At 40.6% G+C, this 16,353-nt stretch overlaps 1 protein-coding gene across 4 annotated transcripts in view; it reads left to right on the forward strand.

The window, feature by feature from the left end:
- Positions 1-409: 409 nt before the first annotated feature.
- INTS10 (integrator complex subunit 10) overlaps positions 410-16,353 on the forward strand; it is a 34,123-nt gene continuing 18,179 nt past the window's right edge. For 3 of the 4 annotated variants that reach the window (XM_090258909.1, XM_090258907.1, XM_090258908.1), the window contains exons 1-10: positions 410-652; positions 1,198-1,265; positions 2,475-2,578; positions 3,290-3,429; positions 5,627-5,708; positions 6,467-6,607; positions 7,058-7,229; positions 7,649-7,818; positions 8,546-8,679; positions 15,955-16,111. In XM_090258909.1, the coding sequence (XP_090115035.1) occupies positions 524-652; positions 1,198-1,265; positions 2,475-2,578; positions 3,290-3,429; positions 5,627-5,708; positions 6,467-6,607; positions 7,058-7,229; positions 7,649-7,818; positions 8,546-8,679; positions 15,955-16,111 (1,297 nt within the window). In that variant the 5' untranslated portion in view covers positions 410-523. Of the gene's footprint in view, positions 653-905; positions 1,038-1,197; positions 1,266-2,474; positions 2,579-3,289; positions 3,430-5,626; positions 5,709-6,466; positions 6,608-7,057; positions 7,230-7,648; positions 7,819-8,545; positions 8,680-15,954; positions 16,112-16,353 lie in introns of those variants that run through there. The other variant, XM_090258910.1, reaches the window with a different exon arrangement.

Here is a 16,353-nt window from a genome sequence, read left to right on the forward strand (position 1 = left end):
CCGCCTCCCGTACCGCCCTCCGCTTTTTCCTCTCAAACTTCTTCCCAGCCTAGTCCCGGAAACCAAGCCCCGGGGGAAACCAAGGACTGCCCGCCACCGGGGACTGCTTGTCTTCTCCCCCGCCGCCGCCTTCCGAAACATGCCTAGCGCGGAGAAGTTACGAGCGCCGGGAACACTAGCCTAAGGACTGCGGGCTTCCGCGCATGCTCTCTGGCTGGACCAGGGTCTCGTGAAACCCGCTAGAGGGAGAATCCACCTCTCCGGACTTTGGAGGTGACCCGAAAGAATCCTTACAAAATTAGCTTCGCAAATGAGGAAAGAAGGGGCGTGACGGTAACTGAAAGCCGACTGGAGGAGGCTGCTCACAAAACCCGGAAAACTCCTCCGGTTCACTCTGATGGTGCCCACGGGACCCCAGACATGCGCAGTAGCCTTCGCGACGGCGGCGGCAGGAGCGGTGGCTGCGTCTCTGGCGCTGGAAGGTTCGGCCACTTTAGGCCGGCAGCCAGACACCTCGTGGGCTATGTCGGCCCAGGGTGACTGCGAGTTCCTGGTGCAGCGAGCCCGAGAGCTGGTGCAGCAGGACCTGTGGGCTGCCAAGGCATGGCTGATCACGGCCCGCAGCCTCTACCCCGCCGACTTTAACATCCAGGTGAGGTCAGGCCCTGCGTGGGGCCGCCTGCATAGAGGTGTGAGCCTCTCCCAGCGCCTGGCTGACCCGGGTTGGCCGCCTGCTGCCCCGCCGCTCTTCCCTCTCTTTTCCCGCTTCTCTCTACCTCCCCCCACCCGCCCCGTTCTTTCACACCGTTGATCAGCCTCCTCGGTGAGGCCGGCACCTGGAGACCCAGCGAACCCCGCTGGAGGTCGGGTCTGGTAGGAGGCGTGGCGTGTATTATGCTGCGTGTGCGTGGCCCCGACAGCACATCAGCGCCACTAGGAAGGGCCATTCGATCGTTCATTCATCACGATGGCAGCCATTTGTTCAGCGCCTGCTACTTTTAAGACGTTATTCCACTAATCTTGGGAACCCAGCGGTTGTAAGTTAGCTTGTAGTCACAAGGATACCTTACTCTCGGGCACCCCATCCCTCAGTGGGGGTGGGGGCGTGCTTTGTGGAGGCTAACTAGCGATGCAGGCGGCGAGCTTCTTTCCAGCGGCCGCAGCGGAGGTTGTGACCGGGTCTGATCTCTGTTGCAGTATGAGATGTACACCATCGAGCGGAATGCAGAGCGGACTGCCACCGCGGGGAGACTGCTGTACGACATGTGAGTGGGGACTCTGGACTTCAACTTTTACTGCACTAGATCTCTCCTGAGGTTTTGCTTCTGTCTATGAGGAGGGCATTGAGGGAAGAGCTTCAAGTTCATCCCCGTTCCTGGTGCCTAAAGCTTACTTAGACAGGAGTCTAGTTCTTCCATTAATTGCTGACATGCCTTCTGCAGAGAAGTCTTCATGTGTTTCTTGTTAAAACTTTGCTGTCCAAGCATTTCTTTTATTTTGGAAATAATACATGCTCTATGTAAAAGTTAAAACAATACGGAAGTATACAGAATATAAAGTGAAAGTCCCCCCCCCAACTCAATCACAGTTAAAATTTGTGTGTGTGTATCTACACATACGCACAGTGTGTGTAATAGGTTTTGGTGTGGAGGGGATTACAAACACAAGAGCATATTAATTATTCCGCACCTTGCTTCCTGCACCCACTGTAGTGGATTCCTTTTCATGTTTGTAGGTGAAAATCTACTTATTCTTCTTCATGTCTGCATAGCATTTCATAACCACTCTCTTATTGGTAGTTTGCAATTATGTGAAATTACAGTGTCAAAAGGCAATTTTGTTCCCCTGTTTTGGTGTTTGTCGTAGATTAGATTCTAAATGGATTTTCATAGTGAAAGGTATGCACATTTTGCATTTTGATACACTGTCAAATTACTGTCCCCCAAAATAATTATTCCAATTTACATTTCCACTAACAGTGTATTAGAGTGCTCGTTTTCCCACACCTTTGCCAACAATGGATATAATCAAGCTTTTTATCAAATTTAAATTTTTGCCAGTGTGATAGAAGAAAACGGTATTTTGTTATTTTTTTAAAATGTGTCTCTATTGTATTACTAATAAAATTAAGTATATTATCAAACATTCTCGTTGGCTATTTGTATTTTTTTCTGTGATTTGCCTTTGCCCACTTTTTCTTTGGATACTCAACTTTCTTATTAATATTTAGAAGTACTTTACACATTATGATAACTTACCTTTTCACTTATAAAAATCTCAAAACTTTTCCGGGTACCTTCATTTTTTTTAAATTAGTTTTTATTTTTATATCTTTATTTTGATTGTTTTGGTACATCTGTGTATTCACTTGGATTAAAGAAAAATGTGTTTTTATCCAAATGCTAATGTTCTTTCTTTGCTGGATACTATGTAGAATATGACATTTTAATTTAATGCATTCATTTTAAAACTAGGTTTGTGAATTTCCCAGATCAGCCGGTGGTATGGAGAGAAATCAGCATTATTACATCAGCATTAAGGAACGATTCACAGGATAAACAAACCCAATTTTTAAGAAGTAAGAATGGAGTATTAACTTAAAGGTGTATGAATTACCGTTTCTGGACTACCAAGTTAAATATAGACAAAAACGTCACATCTGTAGTATTGGTACCCATATGTATGTTTTATTCTTGGCAGCTGGTCTGTACAAATGATGTCACTTGGTCCCTGAAGCACTTGCTTAGAATCCTATAAACTTCCTTAAGGGATGTGGATTTATCAGTTAGCCCAGGAAACTGGGTATATTTTTAAGAGGTTTTAGAGTAATCAAAGCATCTGTAGATTAGGCAGATCTCCACAAAACAGGAGAGAAACTTTTAATAAAAGAAACTTTTAATAATTTATGACCTTTAAACGTTTACTCTGTGTTTGTTGCTATAGCCAATCAAAGATTTCAAATTCTGAATTAAAAGGAAAGTACATGGTTTATGTCATTTCAATGTAAACAAGTGTATGTTCTTTATCTCAGCCAGCAGCAAGCACTGTTGTGACCTTTCACATATATCATTCTTGCCTTATGGATCCCCAAAAGGTCTTTTATGGTCATTCAGCAAACATCTTGTGCCCAGTATTATGTGACCCAAAAGTCTTCCAGCTTGTAGCTGAAACCCAATAGTAATTCTTTATATAGTATTTGCTGTTCTGTATATAAAAATACCTTACTTTCACTTTTGCATTGGTATTCTTTCTGAAAAAAACTTTTAAAATTGTAATGTATTGTGTACAGGTTTATTTGAAACTCTTCCTGGTCGGGTCCAGTGTGAAATGTTACTCAAGGTTACGGAACAATGCTTCAACACATTGGAACGGTCAGAAATGTTGCTTCTACTTTTGAGACGCTTCCCTGAAACAGTGGTGCAACATGGGGTAAGATTTGATCCTTTCCTTTTTCTTAAGAGAAAATAAAATTCAACAAATTCATCAGTATGGTTAGGACCTATAGTGGGTATTATTGTAAAGCAGAAATTCTGAGGAACACTAGATAAGGCTGAACTTAAATCAGGAAATTTTTGTTAGTAAAGCTAAAAGGATGTCAAGATTCTCAAACTATGCGTTTCCAGTAGAAGTTGTCTTATCAGTAAGGAAACAGTCACCAAGCTTTGACAGTGCTATTTACTTGCAGTCTGTAAAGTACAGTAGTTTTGTTAAAATAATATTATTCCACTGTATTCAACAATGTGTTTGAATTTTAATGAGAGCCATAGTTTATCTTCTTAACACATTGTTGCCTGGCAATTTTATACAAAAGCTATCCCATATCACTGGCTATTTTTTTTATAATTGAATATGAAAATGAAACAATTCTCAAAATTTTGTCACAGAATCCTCTGTTACTCTCAGTTTTAAGAATTATAAATGCTAATGCAAGTGCAAACACGAGTTAACTCGTTATTGATCAACTATGTTTGGGCTTGAAAACACGAGTTTTTTCGGCACCTGTTTTTCATGTGCTTTTGCCCTGCGGACACTGTTTTCTTTCTATTTGTGCCCTTTCCTTATATCCGTAATGATTCAGTGCTACTGGCAGGCTTTGGGAACTGTTAGGAATCTCCTTCTGTTCTCTACAGATCCCTTGAGGTAGATAGTATCCACTTTATAGATGAGGACACTGAATCTTAAATATGTTAGTAACTTTCCATAGCCAGTAAGTGGGAGAGGCAGGATTCAAATAATTAACCATTCCTACCACTGCCTGGCTTTCCGAGGCTGCTGGCAGTCTTTGTCAGTCCTCAGCTTGCAGCTACATCGTTCAGTTTCTGCCTCCATTGTCACAGGGCCTTCTTCCCAGTGGGTCTGTGTCCCTGTGTCTTTACATGACCTTATAAGGTCATTGGATTTAGGTCCCACTCCAATCCAGTATGACCACATCTTAACTAATTGTACCTACAAAGAGCTTACTTTTTTATAATGTAAAATCTATATAAGGTCACATCCTGAGGTTCTTGGTGGACATGAATTTGGGGGAAGGGAGCAGTCATTATTCAACCCAGTCCACTCCCTGATCATTCCTCTGACTTTAAACTTTCTGTGTTGGGTAATCTTTAACGTTGTCCCACCCCAGCCTTGTGTATCCCAAGGGGTCACAAGGGAAATAATGCAGACATCTTGGTGGATTTTTTTTTCTTTTCTTTTTTTTTTAAATTATTTATTTATTTGTTTGTTTGTTTATTTTATTTTTAGAGAGAGGGGAAAGGAGAAAGAGAGGGAGAGAAACATCACTGTGTGGTTGCCTGTCACTGGCGCCCCCAACTGGGGACCTGACGTGCAACCTAGTAACGTGCCCTGACTGGGAATCGAACCAGCAACACTTGGCTCGCAGGGCGACACTCAATCCACTGAGCCACAGCAGCCAGGGCCATCTTGGTGGATTTTGATAAGCCGACTTTCCATTGTGCTAGGACATCAGTAATAGAAAGGTGGCCTTAAAACTCCAACAGTTCTGGCGCTGGCTGGTGTGACTCAGTGGACTGAGTGTCAGCCTATGAACCGAAAGGTCGCTGTTCTGATTCAGGGCACATGCCTGGGCTGCAGGCCAGGTCCCCACTTGAGGGTATGTAAGAGGCAACCAGTCAATGTTTCCCTCCCTCTCTCTTTCTCCCTCCATCCCATCCCTCCAAAAATAAATAAGTAAAATCTTTAAAAAGAAAACAAAACAACTCCAACAATTCTGTTCAGGCTGTATGACTGGCTGTTCCAGACAACCCTTGAAGGTGATAAGTTTTTTTCCACATTTCTTAGAAAATTTCTATATCTCTTTTATCATTCTAACTCTAGTTCCAGTGCATGCTTTACGTTTCTTACACATTTTGTTAGCATTTGAATTTTACCAGTTCAGAGGAAGATAACTCAAACTGGTCTGTGGTCAGGTGAATTTGGGGTTCCCTTCTAGGCTATGTTGCAGATGTTCTTTCATTTTCTAGTCTAAAATGAGAATGTTTGTTTCTTGGGGAAGCTTGAATATACAAATTGTGTAGTAAATTAAAAAATAAATGCTATTTATTCATGTGATTCTGGCATCTTAAACTGTTAACACATTTAAATGATTAAATGTATTTTGAAACAGGTTGGCCTTGGGGAGGCACTGCTAGAGGCCGAAACTATTGAAGAACAAGAATCTCCTGTTAACTGCTTTAGAAAATTATTTGGTAAGAAAAACTGTATTTTGTATTAATTCCTTCTGGTAAGCAGAATATGCTGAGGTAAGCAGCATTTCAGAAGTCAGGCCATTTGTGGAAATCAAAGCAACTATTCATGTTATAGACTTTAAATCTTTATTTTCTCAGGCCAGAAAGCATTTTAAACAACTTCTAGATTTTTATTATGTAGTGTTTGATATCTCAAAAGAATATGTGTGACTGTATATTTTAAGTATGAAGCATAATGATAAACAAACATCTGAATCACCACCCAATGTAAGAACTAGACCAGCAATGTTTAATTTTTTTCATCTCATGGCACACATTAACTAATTACTAAAATTCTATAGCACACCAAAAAATATATGTTTTGCCTCCCTGATAAAAAAAAAAAAAAATAGGTACAATTTTGATTCATTCACACCAGACGGCTATTGTTGTATAGGCTGTTGTCATTTCTCTATTTGACAATAGAAAGGAAAAGAATCAGGTATTGCACGTTTTAAGAATTATTGTGGCACACAGGTTGAAAATCACCTAACTAGACTCTTAACCACAATATAGAATCTGCCTGTGTTTCCTCACTGACTTCATCCACTCGTGCGCCTCTGCACTGTAATTTTCAAATAAAAGTGCCTTAAGGGTTTTTTCCCCTATACATTTTAGGTACTACAGTAAGTGAACTTGAAAATAAATTTTGTTTTTGTCAGAACCCTAGGATAGATGGACAACTTAATCGGTTTTTTTCTCATTTTTCTCTTCAACAGTTTGTGATGTCCTTCCTTTAATAATTAACAACCATGATGTTCGATTGCCTGCCAATTTATTATACAAGTACTTGAACAAAGCAGCTGAATTTTATATCAATTATGTCACTAGGTCTACTCAAATAGAGAATCAGCATCAAGGTAAGTGAGACTGTCCTACAATTTTGTTTAGACAGACTTTAGTAAAATTGCAAAGTCAGAAAACCCTCATCATTCTGATTATTCTCCTTTGGATACATTCCAGTTTGATAGAGCTTCTTAAAGATGATTTCTAGGGAAAAAAAAAATACTGCAGTTAAGAGATGAGGCTTTTCTAGAACCAGTTTTCCCCCTTAATTGAAACAGTCAACTTGCTGAACTATAATGTTAGTACACTGAGCTTTATACATGTATCACACACAGCTCACAGGTCACTTCCTACTATATGAATGGCCACTCGTGGGTCCTTGAACAAAACACATAACATGTTGAGATTCTGTGCTCTAGCTTTTTAAATGTGCAGTCAGACTTCCTTTTTCTCTAGCAAATACCACATAAATAGTTAAGTAGTAATGTTAATTGCAGGTTTGCTTTTTTTCCCTCACATCTCAGGTGCCCAAGAAACATCTGATTTATTGTCACCTAGCAAACGTAGTTCTCAGAAGTACATAATAGAAGGACTGACTGAAAAATCGTCCCAGATTGTGGACCCTTGGGAGAGGTTGTTTAAAATTTTGAATGTTGTTGGAATGAGATGTGAATGGCAGATGGATAAAGGAAGACGGTAAAAAATTGTTGATTTCTAGAATTGCCTCACAGATCTTTGATAGCATAATCTCGGGATCCTAAGAAATGAAAACACTTTTTTTTTCAAAGCAGTATTTTTGCAAAAGAGGGTGGTTTTTCACTTTACTAAATGATTCCCAACAGAAATATGAAGTCTAAAGATGATGTTGAGCTTGAAGTACTCTTTAGTCTTCAGAGGAAAGAAAAATTGCTTGGCATGTCTATGTTATAAAATCTTGGTCTAATTGCTGCTCTAATTCAGAAGGAGAGTTTCCATCCATATACAGACAACAAAGAATAGTTTTACATGCCTAAAACTACATTTGGTAAATGTAACAGTTCTACTGGGGCATTTCTTGAGACCTTTTGCTGACAAGCCCAGTAATTAAATAACCTTTATCATTCTTCATCTTTCAGAAGCTATGGTGATATTTTGCATAGAATGAAGGACCTCTGCAGATACATGAACAACTTTGATAATGAAGCTCATGCAAAATATAAAAACCAGGTGGTTTATTCCACTATGTTGGTCTTCTTTAAGAACGCATTCCAGTATGTCAACAGCATACAGCCGTCTCTCTTCCAAGGTTGGTTTGAGAATATTAGTGTCCCAAGATACTGGCCTCAGCGGGGATGGTGAGGAAGATGAAAATGCTCCCCTTCACATTGTTCTTGGATCCAGATGATTGTGGGCTGATGCCAGTGCTTTTCTTAGTTATTGTTGGTTTTTGTATAAGTACATTTTTGTTGAAAATTTTTATATCAAAGGATGTAGTGGTACTATGAGTTTGAATATAGGTATTGAATGCAGCAGATGTAGCAAAGTATTGAAGTAGATTTCACAAAGACTTTACAATAGACAAAGATATTTTTAAGTAATATATATGCATGTAAATTCTGGAAGACGTGAAAAGTAGAAAAATAAGTGTAAAACCTCCCATAATTCTTCCAGTATAACACAGCTCTCATTTTTGTATATTGCCTTATAGTCTTCATATATAAGATTCGTTTGGAATTTGTAACCATAATGTACATATAACTTTGTAGCCTTACTTTTCTTAGTAATTTTATGATTCTTGATAATTGTTGATACCTAAGAACAAATAGGAAAAAGGAACTTAGATTTGTAATGTATAGCTGTATGGTCTTCTCTATATATACATATATACTTGCTTATTTTTTTAATTGGGGTCCCACTGAACATATTTTTTAATGACCTGTATTTTCATATGAAAGTTGAGTAAACTTCCACCTGGTATTAAGTATTCTTTTCCTTGCTGCATTTTTAAGTGTTGGTGTTTCCCCCATCCATAGGTCCTAATGCCCCAAGCCAAGTTCCACTGGTTCTTCTGGAAGATGTATCAAATGTGTATGGTGATGTAGAAATCGATCGTAATAAACACATACATAAAAAGAGGAAACTGGCTGAGGGAAGAGAAAAAACCATGGTAATCCTTTCCAATATGATTATTAATAGATTAAATATTTATGGTTTGCAAGAAATGAATCTTTGTAAAATATGTCTTTAGAGCTAAATTGATAAAGCTTAAGTCTTTTAATTTTAAAATGTAATTACTGTATAAATCAGTGGTTCTCAACTAGATATGATTTTGCCCTGTACAGACATTTGGCAATATCTGAGGACATCGTTGATGGTCATATCTGCCAGGGGAAGTGTTGTTATCAGTATGTAGTGAGTAGAGAGCAGGGATAACTGCTAGACATTCTACAATGCACAGGAACCCCGCCCCCCAAACAATTACCCAGTCCAAAAGGCCAATGGTGCCAATGTTGAGAAACCCTGTATAAGTTATTTATACCTCCTTTAATTGAGGGGCATCAGTTAAATTTAAAAAGCACAATCAAACTACATTGGACATCTGGAGCGGGTGCTGTGGCAAGTACTGGTCTCAGAATGGCAAGTGCCTCAGCGTGCAGGGTAGGAAGTAATTGTAACCCAAGGGGAGAGGCTGGGAAGGTTTTATGAAGGAGGTCAGATCAGCCTTGAAGGTTGTATTTGGTTTTGTCATTTGGAATTGAGAAGCAGACTTTGTCAAGAGGGGACAGTTTGCACAAAGATGCCAGAGGCTAGGGAATGTAAAGAACCATCAGACTTCTCGCTTGGCTGTGGAGCAGACCTGTGCAGGACATTGATTTCCAAACTTCTTTAAAGCAGAAGAATCCTTTCTGTAAAATCTTTAGGGCAAGCTGAATGCATAACATGAACGTAGAGGTGTAAAGGGCCAGGCAGTAAATACTTCAGGCTTTACAGGCCACAGGGTCTTGTAACTACTCAGCTCTGCTGTTACAGTGCAAAAGTAGCTGTAGACAAAGGTAAACAAATGATGTTCCTTGTCCCTGTTATTTACAAAAACAAGGTTTGGCCTGCAGGTCATAGTTCGCTAACCGCTGCTCTAACTGAAATGCCCAAAGCGGGCCTGCTGTCTCACTTCTTTTCCCTTCTCTCCCAATTTCAGTCCCCTTGACCCCTCTTCTTTAGTTCTTGAGTAACTTATTAGACCCTGACATCATGAGCGGTGTGCCTTAAATCATTTTAATCGGCTGTCTCTATAGACTGTATAGAGCAGGGAAGATGTAGCCATTCTGAAAGCTTGTAAAGTTATTAACCCTTTTAACAAACTAGCTCACTTCCTCCCACAGAAAAATTCACATGCACAATTTTGCAAATAATGTCAGAGGTTGACAGATGCTTTAAAATCCAACCATGAAACCCAGGTTGAGAACTCTGTGCTCATAGGCTTTCCCAGGTGCCCTTTGAGTCATGTTTTAAAAAGATCACTGCCCTGGCTGGTGTGGCTCAGTGGATTGAGCACCAGATTGTGAACTGAAGGGTTACTGGGTTGAGTCCCCATCAGGGCACATGCCTGGGTTGCAGAATAAACAAAAATTGGTTAAAAAAAAAAAAAAAAAATCACTAAGGCTGCTGAGAGTTACCCCACATTTCTAGCTCTCTTTCTGGTTTCTGAGGGTGTGTGATTTATTCAAGTACAGTATTCCCTCACTTATTGCGGGTATTACATTCTAGATACCCTCGCGATAGGTGAAAATCTGCAAAGTAGGAACCTTACATTTATTTTAGTATTTATATATATTTTAAGGCTTTATAAACCCTTCCCACACTCTTATAAACCTTTCCCAGTCTTTTATTAACCTTTCCCACTCCCTTATTAACCTTTTCCACACTTTTATAAACACTACTTATGTTCTTACACATATTCTACACTCTTAAACCTACATAATTTTAACAACATACATATATAGTACTGTAAAATTTTATATAGGTACTCACCAGTGAAGTATACACAACTTGAATGATGAAGATGATGAATTAGCTGTGCAGTACTGATGACGATGAAGGTGATGAGGATGAATGAATGTACTGCACAGCAAAGAAGAGCATTACAGCTCTTCTAAAGGCACCACTTCATCAGGCGCTTCTTCAGGTGGTGCCGTAGTATCTTCGGCGTCATCCATAACTTCTACTTCTGCTAAAGGCATAGGTGTAACTGACCTCTTCGTTTGAGTGATGAACATAAGTTATGGGGAGTTGCTGGTGCTGCTTCTTCTTCTGATTGAGAACGTTTTTGTAAACTGACATGGCACTGTCGATTGAATTTGCAAACTGCAATGAACGAACAATATGGGGGTCCCATTCTTCAGCCACTTGTTGAAGTTCTTTGGCATTCTGACCTGGTTGCAAGACGATCAGTTGTTAGGCCAACCTCCTCCTCTTCTTCAACCCGTTGTTAGTCTTGTTCCTCATCCTCTTCTTCACTTGCTGACTTAACTCCTCCAAGTCTTCATCTGTCAATGATTGAGAGTGCACACCGATCAGGGTATTTATGTCCTCAGTAGTCATGTCACTGAAGCCCTCTCCTCCCAGTATTTTTGCCAGCTTCACGGCCTTATCCACCACAGAGTGATGGATTTCATCAGGAGAGAATCCCTTGTAATCATGGACCACTTCTGGCCACAATTTTTTCCAGCTGGCATTCAAAGTCTCACTCTTCATCTCTTTTATGGCCTTTTGGATATTTCAGAGACATGATGCAACTGTGTACTCATGCCAGTACGCCTTTAGTGAGAAGTCTTCATCTGAGTCCATAGCTTCAACAAGGTTTTGCAGGGCATTTCAGATGTATAGTGCCTTACAAGCTTGAATAACACCTTGATCCATTGGCTGAATGAGCGATGTGGTGTTCGGCGGCAAGAAGTCTATCTGGATGCCATCATACATCAGCTCGGCAGCATGGCCTCCAGCATTGCCCATTATCAGAAGCACTTTGAAATCAAGGCCTTTCTCTGCCAGATAAACCTTAACCTCCAGGATAAAACATTGATGAAACCAATCAGTCATGAGGAGTTTCGTGATCCAAGCCTTAGGGTTGTGCATCCAGTACACAGGCAACACATTCTTATTTTTGTTTTTTAGGGCCCTTGGGTTCTTGGACTTATGAATAAGCCCTGGCTTTATCATAAAGCCCGCAGCATTCCCACGCATGATTGAAGTTACCCTATCTTTTTGGGTCTTGAAACTAGGGGTTTTTGCTTCTTCCTTCATATTGAAAGTGCGAGACAGCTGCCATTTCCAGAATAAGCCTCTTTTATCCATGTTGAAAACTTGTTCAGGGTTATAGCCTCCTTCAATGATGTCTTTGAACGTGTTGTTCACGTACTCCTCGGCTCCGGCTTTATCTGCAGAGGCAGCCTCTCTGTGCAGAGAAACTTGAGTCCAAAGCTTTTCTGAAATTTGTCAAACCAGCCCTCGCTGGCACTGAATGTGGTTGGTCTGGTTGGAGAAGCACTCGAAGGTCCTGCCTCAGCGTCGTCATCATCGTCCTCTTCTTCATTCTCATCACTGTCGTGATCATCCCTTTTTGTTGCTAAATCATCATACAGTTGCTTGGCCTCGTCCAGATGGTGTTTGTATCCAGTGAGATATTCTTTTTTCTGCAATTGTTTATTCACACAGCTAATACAGACTCCATCTTCACGATGATCTTATTGCGGGAAGTAACCACTCTCTTTGCTGTTTTGTTGAAAGTCACTGATGCCGTAGGCCTGATATTCTTCTCGTCCTTCTTTATATAGCGAACTGTAGACTCGTTGATCCCATAATAGCGGCCAACAGACGCATAGCTTCTCCCTTTCTTCAACACATCGAGAAGTTCCACCTTCTCTTTTATGGTAGGCATCTTCTCTGGCACTTGGGTTCACTGCCAGAATCCTCAGAAGATGCAGAACGTTTGGGTGGCATCGTAGGGCTTGCAATAAATTCAGTCTTTAGGGAAAATTTCACAAAACACAACACCGCAGAGCAAAACTATGCACAGCGATCAGAGGTAGGAGTGAAGTGGACAAGGCGAGATGCTGAACGCATGCGCACAATGCAGGATAGCAGACAGACTGATGCTACGGTTACTGAGCCAATCAGCGCCCAGGATACACAAGACAAAGCTCTGGTTGGTCGCCTTCCATCAATCAGCCAATTGTGTGGTGTGTACAATCTCACGTAGGCAAATGAGCTTGAGCGTACATCTTGTTTTCAGCATAATGTATGTGTTTATCCACAAAAAAATACATACTGTAAACTGTGCAGTATTTTATTTTGATTTAATATTGTTTTAATGTTAGGATTATTTATTATATATTTTTATATATTTCAAAACATATTTTATATGTTTTGAAAATTTTTAGGCAAAAATCATTAAAATCATAAATACTACGCATATAAATATGTATACAGTACCGCAAAATCCTGTGATATAGCAAAAAATTTGCAGTAAATAAATAAATATAATATATATTTTTTTAATCCCACAATACAGTGAGGCCGCGATAAGGGAACAACAATATAGGGAGGGACTACTGTACTTCACATTAAGACATCCTCCTCCCATATAGATAATAGGTTGTATATTACCAGTTTTAACTAAGAGCAATGAAACTTCCCCATTTAATTAAGTATACATACCCATAGCTCCATGCTGCCATTTCTCTCCTATACTTCCTCCCTTTTAAGCCATCCCTGTCTTCCTGGATCGTGGGAGTTGGCATCTTGTCTCCGTGGTTTCATTCTTGATCTCCACACTCTTCTCTACCCAGCAGCCCCAATTGATCTTTTTAAAACACGAATCAACATCACTCCCTTGCTATCGCATGTCTGGTGGCTTCCCATCACACTTGGAATACAATCCAAACTCTTCGCTTTGGCTTCAGGGCACTTGCTGAGCAAGCCCTTGCACATGGCTGGCACATTGGTTGGACGCTTCCAGTGCTCTGAGTGTCCTGCCTCTCCAGCCTCTGCTCTTGCTGGCTGTGTGCTCTAGGATAGGAATGCTTTCTCTGCCAGGCCAGGCCCTGTTGTTCAGCTTTCAGCCTGAACTTGCTCCCTCCGAGGCCTCCCTGAACGCCAGTCAAAAGGAGCCTTCAGTTTTGTGTTTGTTACTCTGTTTTCATTCTCTGATAGCCATTATTGCTGTCTTTTTCTTCTCTGTTGATTGGTTTGCTGTCTGTGTCCCTTCACTAGAATATGAGCTCTATGCAGCCAAGGACGTTGTCAGTCTTGTCCACCTCTGTCTCCTGGACATTTGAACAGTACCTGAGTGCTAACAGGGGTCTGGTGAACATCCGGTGAGTGAGTGGCTCCCGTACTTCCCTCTTGGGTTCGGCGTCCAGGCTGTGGTTGAGCTGTTGAAATTTCTGGTCCTATGTTGCTCCTTCCCTTGTTCGCCTGTCATGTGTCACCTGCTCTCACACTCTGGCCCTCCAAGCAATCTGAGGTTTCCATCCGTTTTTGTTTCCATTCTCTTAAGTGACTTCATCCAGTTGTTCACTCTGTGCCACAGTCCGCCTCCACCTGAGGCAGGTAGGGCTGGGTCTGTCTGGTCACACCAGAGGATGTGTGACGGCCCATGAGCGCAGCTCACAAGCACGTCTTGTTTTACTCAGACTTGGTGTAATAGCCTAGCATCTAGAAATGGGAGGCTACTTTTAACAATCCAGTTATCTGACCTCCGCTTAATAATTGGACTATCTGATAACACTGGCCCCTGGTGGTCGCTCACACGACATGCCAGGCAACTGGAGCTGGGGGTGGGGGAGCGATCCTCTCCTGCAGGCAACATGTTCCTACCGTAGGCACTCAGGTACGTTCCCTGTGGTCAGGACTCTTGCTTCAGAGCATCTCAGAGCTCAGAGTGTACTTCTGCATTTCAACATCAGTTTCTCAAAATTTTACCAGCTGGAACTCCACACTGTATACATCACATCCGAGGTCCCTTCCATAAACCCCTGACCACATTTTGAGGCAGAATGTCTTCTAGTGAGTACACCATTCATATTAGTGTATCCCATTAGATTACCAGCATGTGGCTAGAAACAGAACCCTGATGAAACAATACCTGGCACACAGGTTTGACTGTGAAAGGGATCTGGGTAAGTGTCGTTACCGCGGGAGGATAAGAAGCTAAATGGGGTGGTGCCTGCGAGGGTTCCAAGCACCAAGGACTAGCAAGAGGATACAGTACTGAGCTCTGAACGTGTGGGAGACAGGTGGGTGGTAGGAGGGAAGTGCCTGCTTTTTTCTGATTGTCTTGAGGGATGGAGCTTTTAGCTAAAATATTTGTACCTTCTTTGAAATGGTCTTAGGTAAAAATCAGCAGGAAGAATTTAATTTGGATCATTGAATTAATAAAAATGACCTAGGTCAAATAAAAGATTCAAGAAATTCTCAGCAAAATAAAATTAAGTGGAGCTGTTTTACCTTTACTGACTGTTTGTTTTCAGCAAAATGACCAATTCCAGTAGCATTTACAGTAGTTGCCTTTCTCTGAGGCCTTCTTTTTCTTTGGCTTAATATTAACTAAGATGAAGAGCAAGAAAGTAGAACTCTTTTCCTGGCAGGACTCCTTGCATTGGGGAAGCCGAGCTCAAGAGAAGGGTAGGCATTGCAGAACTTATATGCAGCAAACAAAAGATAATAGTCATTTCTCTGAGTTATTTTTAGGGGACGCAGGCTTTAATTTTATTCCATTACATGATAAGCTATTATTTGGAAACAGATGCATGTCACATATTGAAAAGAAACTAAACTATAAAACAGGCACTACCTATACCATATCTCTGAGTGTAAAAATCTAACTTTTGGTTTCTATAACATTGATGTTTTTAAATTATTGGAAGTTTCAACTCCATAACTTTACTCTGAAGCCAACGGAAGCTTAGAATTTACCATTAGAAAAACATAAACTTAATTTAATTTTTTTAAAGGTTTTATTTATTTTTAGAGGGAGGGGAAGGAAGGGAGAAAAAGAAGGAGAGAAACATCGATGTGGGAGAGACACTGATCAGTTGCCTCTCCCACGCCCCCACTGGGGACCTGGCCCGCAACCCAGGCATGTGCCCTGACTGGAAATTGAACCAACGACTGTCCAGTTCTCAGGCTGGTACTCAATCCACTGAGCCACACCAGCCAGGGCTAAACTTAATTTTTAAAGTAAAACTTGAATGTGTAAGAGTGAAAGGTGAAGAAATTTATATTTTTAAAGCTAAATTGTTAAATTTTAAAAATTCATTATACTTATGTTAGTGTCTATTGATATAATCTCCATATAATAACCAGAATTGGCAGCAATAAACATAATGTTTCAGTATATAACTATATTAATTTTAAATTAATCATGTTCTTCACATTCTCTCAGCAGAGTTCAGACGATGAGGACTGTTCAGCAAAAGGAAGGAATCGTCACATTGTCATCAATAAAGCAGAGCTTACGAACTCGATTGAAGTGTTAGAAAGTTTTAAATTGGCCAGGGAGAGCTGGGAGTTGCTCTATTCCCTAGAATTCCTTGACAAGGGTAAGAATATGTTTGTCATATTAATGCTGTTTAACTTTTTATATAGGATCATTATTGTAAAAAATATTATTCTACTTGAAATGTCAAGTCACTTATAGCTAATTGAATTGATTACAGTAGTTCACACATATTTTGGGGTTCTTTTAAGCAAGATATCTAATCAGTTATTAATATTCAAATAACCATTTACCTCTTAGCTTCTACTCTGAGGGTATATTATAATCTGTGTTGGGGTGAAGTTT

The sequence above is a fragment of the Furipterus horrens genome, unplaced genomic scaffold (genome assembly GCF_987537825.1).
Source record: "Furipterus horrens unplaced genomic scaffold, mFurHor1.1.pri manual_scaffold_12, whole genome shotgun sequence".
NCBI lineage: Eukaryota > Metazoa > Chordata > Mammalia > Chiroptera > Furipteridae > Furipterus > Furipterus horrens.